This window comes from Mus musculus, chromosome 16 (assembly GCF_000001635.26).
Source record: "Mus musculus strain C57BL/6J chromosome 16, GRCm38.p6 C57BL/6J".
Lineage (NCBI taxonomy): Eukaryota > Metazoa > Chordata > Mammalia > Rodentia > Muridae > Mus > Mus musculus.
This window is the reverse complement of record NC_000082.6, coordinates 24,976,631-24,993,780: the sequence shown is the minus strand read 5'-3', so window position 1 is coordinate 24,993,780 and position 17,150 is coordinate 24,976,631. Positions and strand designations below refer to the sequence as shown.

General features: G+C 41.6%; 1 protein-coding gene across 10 annotated transcripts in view; it reads right to left on the bottom strand.

The window, feature by feature from the left end:
- Positions 1-1,202: 1,202 nt before the first annotated feature.
- Positions 1,203-17,150, bottom strand: part of Lpp (LIM domain containing preferred translocation partner in lipoma) — a 599,229-nt gene continuing 583,281 nt past the window's right edge. For all 10 annotated transcript variants that reach the window (NM_178665.5, XM_017316922.2, XM_030249029.1 and 7 more), the window contains 2 exons: positions 16,461-16,581; positions 1,203-14,588 (listed from right to left, as the gene is read on the bottom strand). In NM_178665.5, the coding sequence (NP_848780.3) occupies positions 14,460-14,588; positions 16,461-16,581 (250 nt within the window). In that variant the 3' untranslated portion in view covers positions 1,203-14,459. The remainder of the gene's footprint in view (positions 14,589-16,460; positions 16,582-17,150) is intronic.

Here is a 17,150-nt window from a genome sequence, read left to right as displayed (position 1 = left end):
ATTCTGGACGTTGGGGAAATGCTTTTATATCGCTGGGACTTAGTTTTTCTTTGGCAGGTCATCGTGAATGGTCTCTAAAGGTCCTTCTATCTCTCAGAATCTCAAGTAGGACAAAATGGGTACACAGAACATTAGACTACATAGAACAGAATGGGCTTGTCAAAGAGCATCAAGTGACTGAGAAGGTGAAGAGATGGGAAAGGAAAATTACATCATCCATGCTCCTTATGATTTCAACTTCCTGAATTTCCCCAGGATTCATGATGTACTCACCATGCATTCAAAGATGAACCTTCTATGTGGCAGCTTTAAAAACAGCTGCCTCTGTGAGAGCCCTCCTGCTCACAAATCTCAGATGTTTGACCAGGTGCTGGAGAGAGAGAAGGGCTTCTCTCCAGTTTTTGTGATGGGAGACTCAGTCATACTTTAGTAAGCTTATACCCTAAGGCTTAGTGCACTGGGTGTTTTTGTTTTCTTGACATCTGCTGAATGAAAAAGTGAACTTGTTTTTTTTTTTTTTTCTGTTATTCTTAGAATATAAATGAGGACAAGATGATGACAGAGCATGAAGAATGATTAAATGCCAAGTGCGTAAATGCGGTCTTGCTCCCTTGTATCTGATTCATCCATCCCTTTCTCCTAGAGATCTGTACTATCCACTCGCCCCACTTTGGATTATACCTGCATTCCTCATGGTGCCTAAGCAAAGAGTGATTGTGGTGTTTGAGAAATAGTCATAGTACAAGTGGAGAAAAAGTGTCAAACGAGGGTAGAATTCCACCAGGCCCACCTCAATGGACCTACTTACTTGGGTCTAGCATTAAAAGGCCACACATACACACTCATACACAGAGAGACATGTGTGTGTTCCCATACGCACACATACACACATACGCACACTCACAGACGTGTGTGTGCACGTGCGCGCGCGCACACACACACACACACACACACACACACACACACTTCTGCAGAGTTCAGAAAGAGGGTGCTGAAGTGGTTTGCGAACGTGTCAGAAGTTGAGCTCATTTGTGTTGATGGAGTGGGGGCTTCATGTTCTTGCAGCATAACTCGCTCTGAGAGGCATTCCCAGTCTCAGAGGACCATATGGAAAGCAACTGGTGAAAAAATGAATCACAGTAACTGGGCTTAAAAGGAAACAGAGATCATCTGACTCCGAAAGAATTCCACACAGAGGCAAGTTAAGTGGAATGAGAAGTTTATTGGATTTTTAAATATAAAGTAATTCTTTTACAGAAAAAACTGTGATTTTCATATTTATTCTCATTGAGCACTGGGGAAACACAATCAAAACTGATAGAATGTAAATAAAATCATGTTTTAATATAATTGAATAATGTGTAAATACAAAAGAAATTACCCAAACCACTTTCTTGTAACACAACTTCTGATTTTCAGAAAGGATTATGTGTGCTCCCGTGGGGATGTCAGCGATGGTTTATGAGACAGCAAAGATATGCAATTTGCTTACACTGTGAAAATACCAAGGCTCTGTCAGGATCATGCAGATGAACAATGTCATATCCTCTATGCGTCTGTGTAGCTTTTCCTAAGTTGGAAATGTTACTGAGTCTTGAGGCTGCTGCTGGTGAGGCTGTGATGGTGGCTAGCTAGGAGGAAGTGCCTGCTCCCAGGAGATAGGTTTAGCACAGGGAAAGCCTAACAGCTTTTCTCTCCTGTCCTTACCCTGTCCCATTAAACATGACTTAGCTTTCATATCAAGCTCTCTCTCATGGCCACAAGTCACCAGACTGAAACTCAGAGCAAGGCCACACTGTGTCTGTCTCAGTTTGTTTGTTCCCAAGGAGGAGTACCTGTGTATCCCAAAGACTTGAGGACAGCACACAAGAGATTTTAGAATTCTTTTCTAGCACTGAAATCTGATCAGGTCAACAGCAGAAAATTATTAGTGTTGAGATTAGATAGAGATCAAAAGATAGGTAACAGGAGAAATGGGAAAAAGTACTGCCCACCTCTAAAAAGAAAAAAAAAAAATCAACCTGACTCCAATCATGACGTTCCTAAAGAAGTACGGCCATAGCCCTAAAGCTACTCACCAGTCCTGTTCCTTCAGATCTCGTGGGTTGCTGGGATCATACTGGGCAGAGTGGCAGACAACCACGATGGCACTAAATCTGTCTCCCACAGTTTGTCCCCTCTACTTGCATTTGGTACAACTGAGTAGGAGTGGTGGCATTTCATGGTAGCTTGGTGACCACTAGGGCATCACTAATGTCCTTTCAGGAAGGCTAAGTGGATGGGGCGACACATCTTACTTTCCTCACAGGCATATTCAAGGGAATATGGAGCCAAATGACTTAGAAGGAAAGGAAGCGACTTGGCAAGTGTAATCTGCCAGCTGGTTGAGTCAGACGACACATTGAGAACAATCTTTTTTGGAATCATGTCCTCCGTTCAACCCTTGTACGATCATACGGTATCTCCATGTACCTCAGCACATCTACCTGGCTCACCTCCGAGCACGACTGCTGGGTAACCACTCACCCTCCCAGGCTATGCTGCTGCCTCCTCAAAAATACCTAGAGTTCCTGTCGCTGACAGAGAGAGCTCCAGGAACAAAAGCCCTCAAATAGCATGGACTGGTATTCTTAGGAGCTGGAGTAAAAATGCTTCAAGGAGCTGGCAGGGATGCCTGGCCCCCTGAGCTTACACTCCCTATAGCCAAGACGTTAGTTTTCTCTATGTTAGCCTGTAAGATAAAAGAAACCTGCTGACACTCAAAACTTAGCAATACTTAGTTTTTAAAACACACATGACACATATTAATTGCCTTTCCCTCTCCTGATGAAATGTTCATGATTGTATTATTTCCATGAAATACGGGTTCCTCAGCAATTTGCCACTATTCCTGGGATATAAATGCAAAGTGGCTGTGTCAGCAGGAAGTGCAGGAGACTCTTGTTTTAGCCCATTTCATGGTAGCCACTGAAGGGGAGATTGGAAATGAGCCACCCTCTTCAATTTGGCGATGCTTCCTTATCTCAGCACCTACCCCTGCTGATGGTGTTTGTGAAGCCCGAACAGTGTGAGTCCGGGTACCGTGTGTACATACATATGTAGGAATAACGTTTACGTTGCTCAGAATAGGCACTCTTTGAAGGCAGCACATCTAAAAGTAAAGTTAATAGAGCCTATATTTAGCACCCAACTTCTCACTTTGCTGATGTGTACGCTGAACAGAAGATCACAGATTTGAAATCAGTCTCGCAGAGGCCGGAGTCGGGAAATGGCTATATTCAGAGCTGGGAAAGTCTTGCCAACTCAACTGAAGCTGTTAAAAAGGCAGAGTTGGAGAAGGTGCAATCATGTTTCTCAAAGGTGATGGCACAGAAAGAGAAAAGCCTGCGACAAAGCCATGGAATAAGAAGCCTGTGCGAGCAGCTCAGGCAAGATTACTATCCCTGGGCTCTGTGCCTTTGTGTAACGTCTACTTTGTGGCAAGGGCTTACTACTTAGAAAGTTCACCTCATAATTGCACACATGCCCATGCTTAGCGGTAAAGAAAGAAAAGCCCCAAATCTGTTAAGTAACGATAAAGGCATAGATCCAGACAAGGCAATGCAAAACCCAGGCTAAGTCACTTCGCGGAGCCACCACAGAGCTCAGTGCTCCCTTCCGCTGCACAAAACTTGGCTTCTAAGTTTCAGGTTTTGCGTAAGGCACATAATTCCACACAGCATTCTTAAGACAAGAGCCAGACAGTCATGTGCCATCTATAATTCTATTTTCTCCTTGACATATTTTCTGGAAGGGAGTAAAGACTTGACTCCAACGCTTAGAGGGGAACTCTTCTACCCTTCATTCATGAGGAAAGATGTCTTAGGTAGTCTGCTAGTGTCCCCAGGTGTCCCAAGTGCACACATGGGTAAAGGACAGTCACTGAGAAATGATTTTGCTACTGCTTCCCTGCCAAACCTTTTTTTTTTTTTTTTTTTTTGATTAGATCAGTCTCTATTTCATCTGGGACACATATCAGTTTGGAACACATATCACTTGAAGTAGAAGGAAGGTCCAGGGTAATTCAGTTTGCCAGTGAGCGATTGAGGTCTGTGGCACTATGGCTTTTGGTAGTGTAATCCCATAGGCTGATGTATCTGCCACTCTTTTAGTAACCAAGCACAACTCAAAAGGTTACTACAATGCAATACTACCCAACTAGATTAGCTCCCATCTTAGGCAAAATGAGACCGTTCCCATTGATGGTATTTAAATGATGAAACTCCCTTTTTTCTCAGTCTGTGTTTGAAGGAATGAAACACGTTAGGCAGATCACATGACCTGGCCAAGCCAAGCCATTCTTTTCCTGTAATTCCTAAGTGAGCATCATGGCTCCAAAAGATGAGGAGGGACTAGGTTGTTTCTCTTTCACACAGTCTCCCCTAAGAAATAAAGCAAAAAGGGCTTGAAGGAGTTAAGTGTATAATTGAAGGCCAGCTCTGCCTGCTTTATATTTCCCCACTGAGAAATGGAGCTAAGTAATTTGGTGAGCAAAGATATTCAGATTTAATATATTTACTCCATTGTGATGGAGGATGAGGATTTATGAGAGCAACTAGGAATTACTCCTCATCACGATGAAGCAAAGCAGATGGGATAAAAAATGGCAACCCAGCCCCAAAGAACACTGGGTCCTTCGTCTTTACCGCTTTCCCCATAGAAACAGAAGGAATCAAGCAAGAGAGATAAACACCTCCCGTTCTACCCCTGCGTCAAATTGCCTGGACATATTTTAAGAGATAAACAGATCCACACAAAATTTAAGTAGCTTTTTCTTTTCCTTTCTGGAAGCTATGAAAATGGGTCAGGTTTAGGAATTATTAATTTCCTGGTCTAAAAAGCTAAAGTCTTTTAAAATAAGATTTCTTTTTTATGAGCGGTAATCTTGGTCTGATGGAGGAGAGGCTCTAGGGAAGACAAATGCCTAACTTACAAACTAGGGCATTTGAAAGGGTTTCTAGATTGAGGACAGATTTAATGTGGACAGAGAATATTTTCTTAATTAGTCAACGGATTTTCAACTTGTAGCAAACAACCAGAAGATAGAAAAAGGAAAGCCAAGACTGCACCTGGAAGGCATATTCACGAGGAAGTCAGCTCTAAGAAGAGTGTTGATTTGTTGACCTGCAATGTCGGCTGACTTCTAGAATGTACCCAGGGTGCTCCAAGCAGGGTTTTTGTTGGTGCTAAGAATACAGTGTCATGCTCCTTGTGATGAGGGTAGATTAATCCCATAGATACAATGAAGGGTACATTTCAGGAGGTCTGTTCATTCAATAGCACTTGTTTAGACATTTCAAGGCCTCTGGACTTGGGTTTGTTTGATTAGAAACTCCTGGTTGCCTCAGCACACTCTTGGGCTGACAGAGAGAATCATGGTTTTTGTTTTGTTTTTTTAACCTATAGCAGCTTCTGTCTCTTTGGGATATACATTGCGGTCCATTGGAGGGAGAGATTTCCTAAAACTCAGGTAACCTCTGCACACTACTATATTTGAAATAATATAGTCTCAATTGATATCCTGAACCTGACAGGTCCAGAGATGTTTCCAGTGAATGTAAAGCAACTCTCTGGGAAATTTTGCTGCAATGTGCTTCTGCACAGATGTCTGTTTTCAGTGGCCTTTGCTCAGGGGGTATCACCATAGAGGTGATCACAGAGACCCATGGCTTCTCACAAGATGACACAGACATGTGCAATCTCTTAATAATCTGCAGCAATATGATACACATATACCACCTGCCACTGATAACTAGATGGTTGTGGGTTTCCATGGATATTTTTCTAACAGGGCCTTGTGTGACAAGGGGTAGGTAAATACCCACATCTCACACTTACCAGCTAGATTGCTTTTGGCAAGACACTTAAGGATTCTGAACCTCAGCCTTGCTTCTAGGACAGGGCTATTAATAACCATCCTCCCAGGGCTCTTCTATGTGTGAAAGCAGCTTGGAAACTCTCTCAGGAATTTTATTATTTCACAGCTTAGAAATCCACCCATAGGTGCTGCCTACCCAAGGGCGGATAGCAGCCTCTGGCGACAGGGCTCTCAAATTCAAAGCTGATACAGAAGGGACAAAAAACCCTGTTCTTCCAAAGGCTAATGGTTGCTAGCTAAACTGTAACCCTGGGCAACAGTGAGAGAATTTATATACTTTTACATAAACCATAGCATCACCCAATCCCTTTCCTTAAGAACAGTATCCTTTTGTACTGAAGAGCTGATCAGAAGTAGTGAGTTTAGTAACAGTACCACTGAATTTTGTTTTTGACCTTTTCTTTGTAAAAGCTGGAGAATCGACAGTGATGTTTCCCAAATTTTTTAAAGGTCATTATCAGTGGATCTGATAAATGAAACAAATTGTTCACAAGACAGTTACTAAGGTAGGGCATGAGGCTATATGATAACTGTCAGAACATTTTGTTTTCTGGATAGAAATACACCAACAAAACTTACACAAATTCTAATATCTGACTGTTGGAAATCTTCTTGACTTTTTTTAGTGGGTGCTTAAATTTGAAGCACTTGTACTCTTCAGCTAAAAATGGAAGTTGTTTTTAAAAGTAATACAGCGTTAAAAAACAAAACAAATACAGTGGAAGAAGAAAAAAGGGGAGGCCAGGATTTTATTATGTTTCGTGGGTTAGTTTTGAGAATCGAGGAAAAAACAGAGCCGAAGACTGGTTTTAATGACCAAGGTAGCTGAAACAACAGGACTTCCTCCCAAGCTGATGAGTTTCTTGACACAGGCCCTATTTAAGCAAACTTCACCATGCAGCAAGGAGTCGTGACGGAACTGGAACACCAAGTAAAGCAGATGGCTGGGAGCCTTAACTATGTTCCTAGAAGAAGAAAGACGCAGAGAGAGCCCACTTGTTCGTTTTTGAGGGTTCAAAAGTCCAGCACATTTGCTACAAGAGAGGAGAATGTAGTGTGGTCCAATAAAAATGCATTTGCACCAACAAAGACCACAGGGTGCTATTTCCTACCTATACTGTATGGGTTTCTTGTGTCTGCCCAGCCACCCCTCCTCCGCTGTAATCGTGATGAGAAGAGATCAACAGTCGGTTTTCTTGGTGCCTTTCCCCTCTCAAGAAGCATGAATATATGAAAGTTTTCCCTGCTATGAAGACTTCTGAATCCATACCCTGGCCAGGGCATCCTTGCAGAAATGAGCCTAGGTTGTCCTTGTGGGCCTTAACTATGACGTCCCAATGCAGTCAGCAGTAAGCAAGCTCAGGTGTCCTCACTTCCATGATCTCCCTGAACTCCCACAGAGGCCTCTGTGAAGAGGTCTTTCACATGCCTCACTCATTTCTAGGAAGAAGTCTGAACTGACTATTGGATCTTAATGCAGTCAGCCTGAGCCTCTTAGATCCAACAATGGCCGTTAAAACAAAATCAGTTAAGGAACTAAGATACTGAGGGGACAAAATTTAAATCATAAACTCCACTTTTTTGTTTTTTGTTTTTTCAAGATAGGGTTTCTCTCAGCCTTGGCTGTCTTAAGGGGAGTATAAACTGATCACAGAAGTTGCTTTAGACACAAATATTAGTAATAAATGGATGAGTTTAAAACCAACGACTAATATTGGTGCAGAACTTGCTAAGTGTCAAGAACTTGTTTCTCTATCCATCATGGAAATACAGACAAGTGTTATCCTTGAGAAGACGGTGCGAAAGGGAAAGGACTTTATGAGGCAGAGAGGGCTCTTGTAGATGGAAAATGCTTTAGCTCACTTCCTCCCTTCCTGAGGACTCTGATTCTATTGGCATCAAAACCAGCAGTGAGATATGATTACAAAAATCAGCCCAGAAGATAAAGAGGGCTGTATTCTCAGCTTGGCTGACCTGTCTTTTCCTAGCTCTATCATTAGGAGGGAATCCCCTTCCATGGAGGCCACCAGTGGCCCTAGAAGGATTCATATACCTTTCCCTTTCAATCTGAAGCAAAGTGCTTTGATCTGCCTTGACAGACAGTAGTAGCTGGGTCACAGAGTAGATGCAAAGAGAATCCGGAAATAGTCAGGAAACTAGTAGGTAATGTCACTGGAATCAGAAGATAACATGCACTGTCAATAAATGACAAGCTGAAGTACTTGGTGGTATCAAACCCACAAAGGTGACGAGTCTGGAATTTAGGAGATTTTATGTAGTTCATCAGGTAGCCTGGGTTGCCTTGAGTGGATTCCACACTGGCCATCATATTCATTAATAAATGCTACGGCCATCGGTCATGAAAGCAATAGAGAAGGCAGCTCTTTACAAGGACCATAGGTCTGTACACCCAGGTACAGCACCTGAGTATATGTTCAACAAGACCTCCTAGCACTTGGCTTGAGCACAAGGTGACATGGTGACATCTGCATTCCTAATACAGCATTCTGCTTTTAGGACTGAAAGCTGAAATTAGAAGTTATGTTCAAAGACAAGTTCATGGAGTACACTGGCAGCTATTTAACAATATCCTATTGGGGCACAGGAGATGACTATCAGTCAGATGAATTAAGTTTTATCTTGTCCCTAAGTGGATGGGTAGCTTGGAAAATTTAGCTCAGCCATTGATCCTAAGTATTGTAAAATAATTTGAGTACTTGTAGTATGGTAATTTTTAATAAATGCTATGAGACAGAGCTACTTATCATCCTGCCTAGACCCTGCTATAAAACAAATACCAATCAGAAGCAAAGAACAAAGATTTGAGCATTTTTTTCCCAGTAAGATGGATAAAAATATGTCCTTTACAAAGATCTCTACAATTAGTCATTATGCATGGCGGCTAACTAAAATATTGTCTAAAAAACTTTGCATAAGGAAGAAAAAATTAAAACAGAAAAGTAAATTCGTATCTTTCTATTCTGTACTAAGGGAAAATATGCCCACAAAATAATGTATACTCTACAAAAAGAAAATCCTAGTGCTGAAACTACCCCTTACAAGTACTGAGTCAATTCTTGTTGCCACAAAGAAAATTATCAAGCTCATTGCAGTGGGACAAAATGATGTTCTCTTATTAAAAAATATTAAGCTGGGTAGTTATGGCACACGCCTTTAATCCCAGTATTTGGGAGGAAGAGGCAGGTGGATTTCTGAGTTCGAGGCCAGCCTGGTCTATAGAGTGAGTTCCAGGACAGCCAAGGCTACACAGAGAAACCCTGTCTCGAAAAAAAAAAATTAAGTATTTTGTGGTGAAAGTGACTTTGAGTTTAAAAACAGCATCCTAGGAACAATAATATGAACTAACCAGTACCCCCAGAGCTTGTTTCTCGAGCTGCATATGTAGCAGAGGATGGCCTAGTCGGCCATCAATGGGAGGAGAGGACCTTGGTCTTTCAAAGATTCTATGCCCCAGTATAGGGGAATGCCAGGGCCAGGAAGCAGGAGTGGGTGGGTTGGAGAGCAGGGGGAGAGGGGAGGGTATAGGGGATTTTTGGAGAGGAAACTAGGAAAGGGGATAGCATTTGAAGTGTAAATGAAGAAAATATCTAATTTAAAAAAACAAACCAAAAAAAAAAAAAAACCCACAGCATCCTAGTCTAGCCTTAGAATGATCACTTTACATATAGGTGAGGAATATACAGATAATTTTAAAGCAATACCCCATTAGCTAAGACCCTGATACAGATTCATTAAAGTACACCTGAAGGAGCACCCCTCCCTCTAGGAATAAGCACAAGCTAAAGAGTATGTCCACATAAAGCAGTTTTGTTTTTTTTTTCTGGCTGGTAGGTATATGTCCTGGTAGCCATTCTCCCTTAATGAGTTCATAGTGCTGTTGTATCCTAACTAAACTTACTAGAAGGCCAAACAGGGCAGCATTAGTTGGCACAGTAGAGAGAGAGGTTAAAGGGAGGCAGGAAAGGAGAGAAGAGGAGAAAGCAAGGGAGCGAGGGGTGAAACACTTGCATTAGATCACAGTAGCTTTGTCCAGATTCATTTTAAAGGTCGGAAATAAAGCCATACTAGCCAACCTCCAGCATCACAAGCAGCTTCATTCCAATGACCAGCCAATTAAGTCACGTGGCCTGAAATAGTCAAGGTCGTGCCACGATGATAACTTGCTCAGAAATCAAAATTGTTTATCCCTAAGTCAAACAAATAATACAATGTAAAAATGTGAGTGCAGAAGGGGTCCGGCAGGTGCAAGTCTCTGCCTTTAGTATCCCCCTAAACTCAGGGGGAGACCAAAGCCTAAGGACTAGTAACAGCCGACACATCGCCTCAACCGTGAGCATGCTCGCATATGTTAGAGCTATGAGGTCCATCCAAACTGGTACAGTAAGATGGAAGTGTGTTCTCGTCCTCTCCTCTCTGTCTCTCTGTCTTTTTCTCACCGATCTTTTGAGATTGGGGTGTGTGTGTGTGTGTGTGTGTGTGTGTGTGTGTGTGTGTGTGTGTAGCATTTCCATTACTGAGCAATAGTCATAGAAGTGTAAACAGATTTTTTTTTAAAAAATAAGGCACAATAGTGGATTGCTTTTGATTGTCTCTTGTGAAAGCACACCAGAAGAGCCATCCCAGGACAAGGACTTGAGGCACATTTTGCAGAGGTATCTTTTTCGGTTGCTGGTTTTCTACAGATGGCTGAAGCGGGGGTATGGAACATGCTGTCATATTTCATTCATAACACACATGTACTGTAGCTGTAGGCAACAGATGGACAATCACTTGTTTAATCTACAAATGTGAAATGCTAAGGTAGAATGGCAATATTTCTAGAAATGTATATGGGGAAAAAAAGCCTTTCCAAGCCAAGAGGGATGGTGAGAGGCTGGGAGGTTACATCAGCGTTTCTCAGATCTCCCTAGCAGCTGCCATAATTTCCCTGACACCCTTCAAAACTTGAGAATGGAAGGATCAGGGGGCAACCGACACAGATCTGACAAGAGAAGCCTAAACCACATCAAATAGAAATAACACTGTTATTCCTGACTGGTTCACATTAATAGGATTTGTAGTAACTCTGAAGATGCTTGGTAGTTGTGTTTTCAGAATCCTGCCTATTAAAGCTCTGCTGCAGCCTCACAGAGCACTCTCCCCTTCCAACGGCCCAAATGCAAGAGAGCTCTTTATGGTTAATATGTTCCACACTGTTCAAGTCCAACATAAAATTGTTGCAGCATTTTTAGTGTTTTTAAGTTCATGTCCTTAATCAGCATATAACCCACGTAGCAATTCTGACCACAAGTTGTTCCTACAGGGACAGTGTGCTATTGACAGGAAAACATCCACATCTTTGAGCTGCAGAGGTGGCAGGATTTCACTAGTACTGAGGCCATGAGCTAGGATTGGGAGGGTGTATTTTTGAGTTCTAAAGGCAATGTTGTTTGCCAATCAGACTCCATATTGAGCCAGGCTTAGATGGGAACCCAAACAGCTATGAAATCTTACTCTGGATGGGAGGTTTAGCTGTGGTAGAGCACTTGTCTATTTTACACAAGTTTCAGAGATCCATCCCTACCACTCCAGAAATAGAAAGAGAATTATTTTAAATGTTCTCTGCAGAGCTCATGATGGTGGGTTTTTTCCTTTCTTATATGTTTCATTTTATACAGAATAACCAAATGTTTGTGCTCTTGATATTTAAACAATTCAGGTATAACTTTATAAGTTTTCTGTTACAGACATTATATCTTTCTATTTATGTATTTAAATGATAAGTAAGGCAATATATCAAAAGGCAATGCATATAATCATTAAGGTAACAGATCTTTATATCTCTACAGTAGGCAAATCTTTATGTAGATAAAAGAGCAAAGAGCAGAGTATTTAGTATTGCTTAAGTCAAATGCTTAGTAGAAGAAAACGAGAAAGCAATGTAAATTATATATTAAAGTAATTGGAGAATAATGTGGTGGATACTTTATTGCATGAGACCTTGTGAAAGAAAAAGATCTAATCCTAAATATTTCTGTATATGAGTATGTGCACATTCATTATTATAAAAGTATAAGTCTATATTAAAAAGAAATTTACTTTAAAAAAATCTTTGGTAAAGATCCTCTGAGGTGACTCAACAGGAAAGCACTGGGTAGGCTACGAGCAAGGGAGCTCTGCCCTTAACACCTCAGGGAAGAATGGGCAGCATTTTCCTATAAATCTTGCATGTAAACATCTGGTTACAAGTAGTTACATGTAACAAACATGGAGGATGTTATTGCTCTATAGTATAAATATTACATAAACTCTTCCTCTGCTGTCTACATTTCTAGACATTACTCCTGCCCCTTACTTATACTGCACTCTACTTTTGGCTTAAAGACATTTCCTGAAATATTTCACGGTGAGCATTTTAGTCAGTTCAGGCTTGTATTCACCTCGACTGTCTGTTAGCGTTCCTCGAGGTCACCAGCACAGGTGAGCCTTTGATTTGCAGCACAGGGATTCAGAGCTAGAGAGCGCCCACTGAATTCTGAGATCCACAGGCTGCCTCCATGAATCTCAAGAGAAGAGAAGCCAGGTGAGAGCAGGGGGCAAGGGAAAGGCCCCAAAATGCCAGCTTTGGGGATTCTAACAGGCAAACTGCCTGTGGAGAAAGTCAATAAGCCACAGACTGACCCAGAGGGGCTGTGTGACAATGGCCTAAGGGCTTCTTTTAATCACTTTTAAGATGACTTCTATTCAAGTAAAATAAACTTTATGGAATTCCTGAGGCATGGGTTGCAATTTTAAACATGCACAAGTAATTAAACAGGTTTTTTTTTTTTTTTGCTCTAAATGTTAAAATTAAAACTGTCAGACTAGAAAATCATCATGTCATAAAGATTAAAAAAAAAAGAAAAAGACACGGAAGAGCTGGGGATGCTGGGGTGCCAGGGCACATGCCGAGCACATGAGGCCCTAGTTCAACTCCCAGTACTATATAAAAGAGATAAAAAGATATTTGTGGAGTTTAAAAAATTTAAAGTGACTATACTTCTAGAACGGTGTTAGCTATAGAGGGACCTTTATATTATTATTTATACCTTTCTGTAATATTTAAGGTATTCCATAATTTAAAGGTATATATCTGTAGAAGATTTAAAGAAAGCTTTGAGAAATCTCATTCTGAGATACTGACTTTACAATAATGGCCAACTGCAACTGCAAAGCGAGGTGTCTCCTCTTAACGAAGCGAACTGGCTCCAGTTGGCAAGCAAGTGTTTCACTGGCTAATAAGAGTTCGCATAAAGATTCCAGGCAGGCATTCCGCATATTTTTACCTCAGAAAGACAATTTGGTTTTCAGCGATTGTCTTTGAAAGTGTGGTGTGAATGTCACGTTGATGATAGGAAAATGTCTCCTGCAGTATGTACTTGAGTTACAGAGGATTGTAAGAATAATAAACTCTGGTTTCACAATCTTTCCCAGCTTTTTTTTCTCTTTTTTAAAGAAGATGAAACATGGTCCTATAATTTCATTTTATGTGTCCCGATTTGCAATTTTCAGGCAAAAGAGATTTAGGTTTGGGTCACTATAAAGTGAAAGAAAGAAAGATAAGAATTTGATTCATTTTAATACTTATCTTTCTGAAGATAAATATTAATTGCAGTAACCATGCTTATATATTAGGTGAAGTTTCACAGTGCTTTAAGGATGAAGAGTTGGATAGATTTATAAATGTACCAAAAGCAAGCCTGACAGTCTTATATCCAGAGAGTGTGGTGAGCTAACTCTCAGGGTGGGATTGTGGAAATACAACGGGCCTTCCAGATACACCTAGAATTCTGCCTCTTTAGCACAGTGGTGAAACTTGGTTTTATTTCCCCACATTTTAGATATTGGCTAATCAATGTTTTCCAATGAGCCTTGACTGCTGAATTTGGATAGTTGCAGACTAAAGTGGGCTCCTGTTAACTTTTTCAAATAAACTCTTTATAGCTTAACATAGAAAAATATCCCCCTACCATTATTTTAGCAAGAGACGTCAGGGGTGTAGTGCAATGGGAAACTTCACCTTTTCAATACCTGGTAACAGAATGACTGCCTTTTGTAGCCACAGCCAGAGGAAAAGTGACAGACAGGACAAGACTTAAGGCACCTGCAGGCTGGCACATTCACCCAGGAAAAATCATGTGACAGCAAATACCACACTAAAAATCTATTCAACCACATGAGAAGTGAGACAAACATGAGGATTAAAAGTCTCAGGAATGCAGAAGTGAATGGGACGGAGTATAATCTGTGCAAAAATGTGGAAGTCCTTGGAACAAAGGCTCACCAAGGCCTTGCATGATTAAATGTGAAATGTGTATTTGGTAAGAACGTAGACAAATCGTATTCTCTATGCGCTTCTACAGAAAGGTTAATAGCACATGAAGAACAGAGACTATCCTAGTGGTTGAGCTATGCCTCTATTTTTCTACTTCTTCTCTTATCTTTTTCTTGTGTTGCGCTCTTCTTGCTGGCATGCACTCGGCAGCTGAGCTGGCTATTGACTCTACAGGTCAGTGCTTGCCTTGGCCGTCAAGACCCTGATGCGAGCCGAGTTGCAGGTCTTACAGAGAATGTGTCCATCCAAGGGGTAGCAGCCTTGGTTGTCTCCTTCGGACAGAAGACCACCACAGTCCTAAGGAAATGAAGACAGTGATGTAAGTGAACTGAACTACAGGGATAAACCCACTTTCCCCGAGCCTCTTAAGAGGCTTTCATAATGGGGACATTGTACCCCAACACTAGTACAAGTAGTAGCAGATTGTGAATGAAACTAAATTAGAGATTAACAACATAAATGCAATGGTAGCCAGGAGTAGTGGCACATACCTTTAATCCTAGAACTCAGGAAGCAGAGGCAAGTGGACCTCTATGAGTTCAAGGCCAGTCTAGTCTACATAGAAAATTCTAGCCAGGAAAGACTAGATAGGAAGACCCTGTCTCAAAACAAAACAATACAAATAGTGTAAAATGACTCTTCTAATCACCAAATACAAAACATAGTACAAAGAAGAAAATGCCTACAGATCTCAGCTCCCGGGGTAGCTTTCTCTCCTAAACAACAGTGAAGAAAAAAAAAAGCATCCCCTCCCCCAGCCTACCCTCTGTACTCAGTTTTAGGATTTCTTCAGAAGAATGGACAGGAACAAGAATAGAAGTTTATAGCTATTTAAATAAAAGGAAAGTGATTTCTGTCATGTAGAAAGGCTACCAGTGGCTTTTGCATATTTACTGCAATAGTAGCAAGGACATAAAATTTCAAGAGCTGGGAAGACTGATAATTGGTAACATTTTCCAAAAGGGATAGCATGGTGAAGAGGAATTTATGGGAGACCAGGAGATGAGCTCCCTGGGTGCCATTGTGAGGTTTGGCACGGTCTGTGAAGGCTGCACACAAGAATGAATACTACTCTGGAAATAATTCAGGCATTTTCTCCCCTACTGAGCTTTTGGGATGGTCAAGGCACATAATGGACATGAATGAGCAAAATGCAAAGAGTCACATTCATGTGAAATATGGTGCTGCTGTTGCTAACTGTGACTGCCTGTTCTGTAAGGTGTTAGGTAGCACTGGAAGCCAGCCCTTGCCTTTAGAAGAAATGGGAGTCTGCTTGGAAAATAATCAGAGTCACATTTAGCACGGTGTGCCTTGCTCACGTTGACAGAAGCTGTCACAGGCCATGGCTGCTGCAGAGTTACCCTCTGCTCTCTGAGAGTGGCAAAGAGATGAATGAAGCCAGGCCTAGAGCTGACAATAAACTCAGGGTATAAACAAGGCTGACCCAAAGTGCCACAGCAGACACCATTATGATCCACAGGAAGTGTGGCTTTGCCAAAAAGAACCAGTGATATATGATACTTTGAGATTTCTTCAGGAAGTGAGTAATGGAATCAAACCAAAAAAATATTCTAAAGAACATGATTCATAGAAGACACAGTTTTACATCTTCTCTTTCTCCTTCACCCTCTCCCTCCCTTCCTCCCTCCCTCTGTGTGTGTGTGTGTGGATGTGTATGTATGTGTGTGTGTGCATGTGCGTTACACATACACAAGGGTCAGATTTTGACAATGTCTGATGTCTTCCCTGTCATCCTCTCCTTGTTATGTTTTAGGATGGGGTCTCTCTCTGAATGTAGGGGTCACTTCAGTTTGGCTGGAGTGACTGGTTAATTAGCTCTTAGATGTACCTGTACCACCACCACCACCACCACCACCACCACCACCACCACCATCATCATCATAGCCTTTCCACTAGCTTAATAGTTTACAATATTCTGTGACATAATTTTCTGTTTAGGTCTCAAAGTCTTATCTGGAGGAATAAGAAATAGAAGCATTTAATATATACAGGGAGAGGGCCGTGGCTATGAAGAGTGGGGTAAATTGAGTGACGTAAGTGTATTATTAACAGCCTGTGTCAGAGCTAGAAACTGTGAGTGTTAAGGTCTTTGTTAGGCACCATAATCTCCAGGTTTTATGATTGCTCTGACTTGGGGATGCCACAGACCTCACAGCGATAGCAGTGCACATGGAAATCACGGTCCAGAGCCACAATGCGGACAGTCTCCTCCTGGCCTGGGGCTGGCATGATAGGTTCCTTGCACACAGAACAGCGCGGGGCAAATTTCCTGAAAATAGAAAGAATTCTGGTGAGATGTCAAGTACAGGAGAAGGGTACAGAAGGAAACAGAAAGACTCAAAGGCTGACACCTGTGCTGTATTTCCTGTGTGACCTTGACCGAAAGAGACTGAGGCAGCAGAGGCCTCCCCAGATGGTGTGTAGTGCTCTCTGTCAGGGAAGAGGATGGATCTGCCTTGTACAGAGAACACCAGGGAACGCATTAGCAGGCAGCATGTAGGATGCAGCAATCCTGTGCACAGGACTATTCCATGGGCATGAGCTAGCTGAACACAGGAAACAAGGTCCTGCCTAAACATGGATGAGAAAGGTCTTGGTAGGCCCTGGCTACCCTCTGACTTGCTTCTATTAGTATTCCTTCATTCTGCCATAGACAAATAACCTAACATTATTAATCTCTACAGCCTCTTTCGTTAAAATGTGTCTTGAATTCTTGACCACAGGAAACCTCAAACACACATTTGCATATATATCATTTGTGAAGGTGTGAATTGAGATATGATTTGGCATAGACACACATAAGAACTGAAGACAATCCTTAAAAGATACACAGAACCA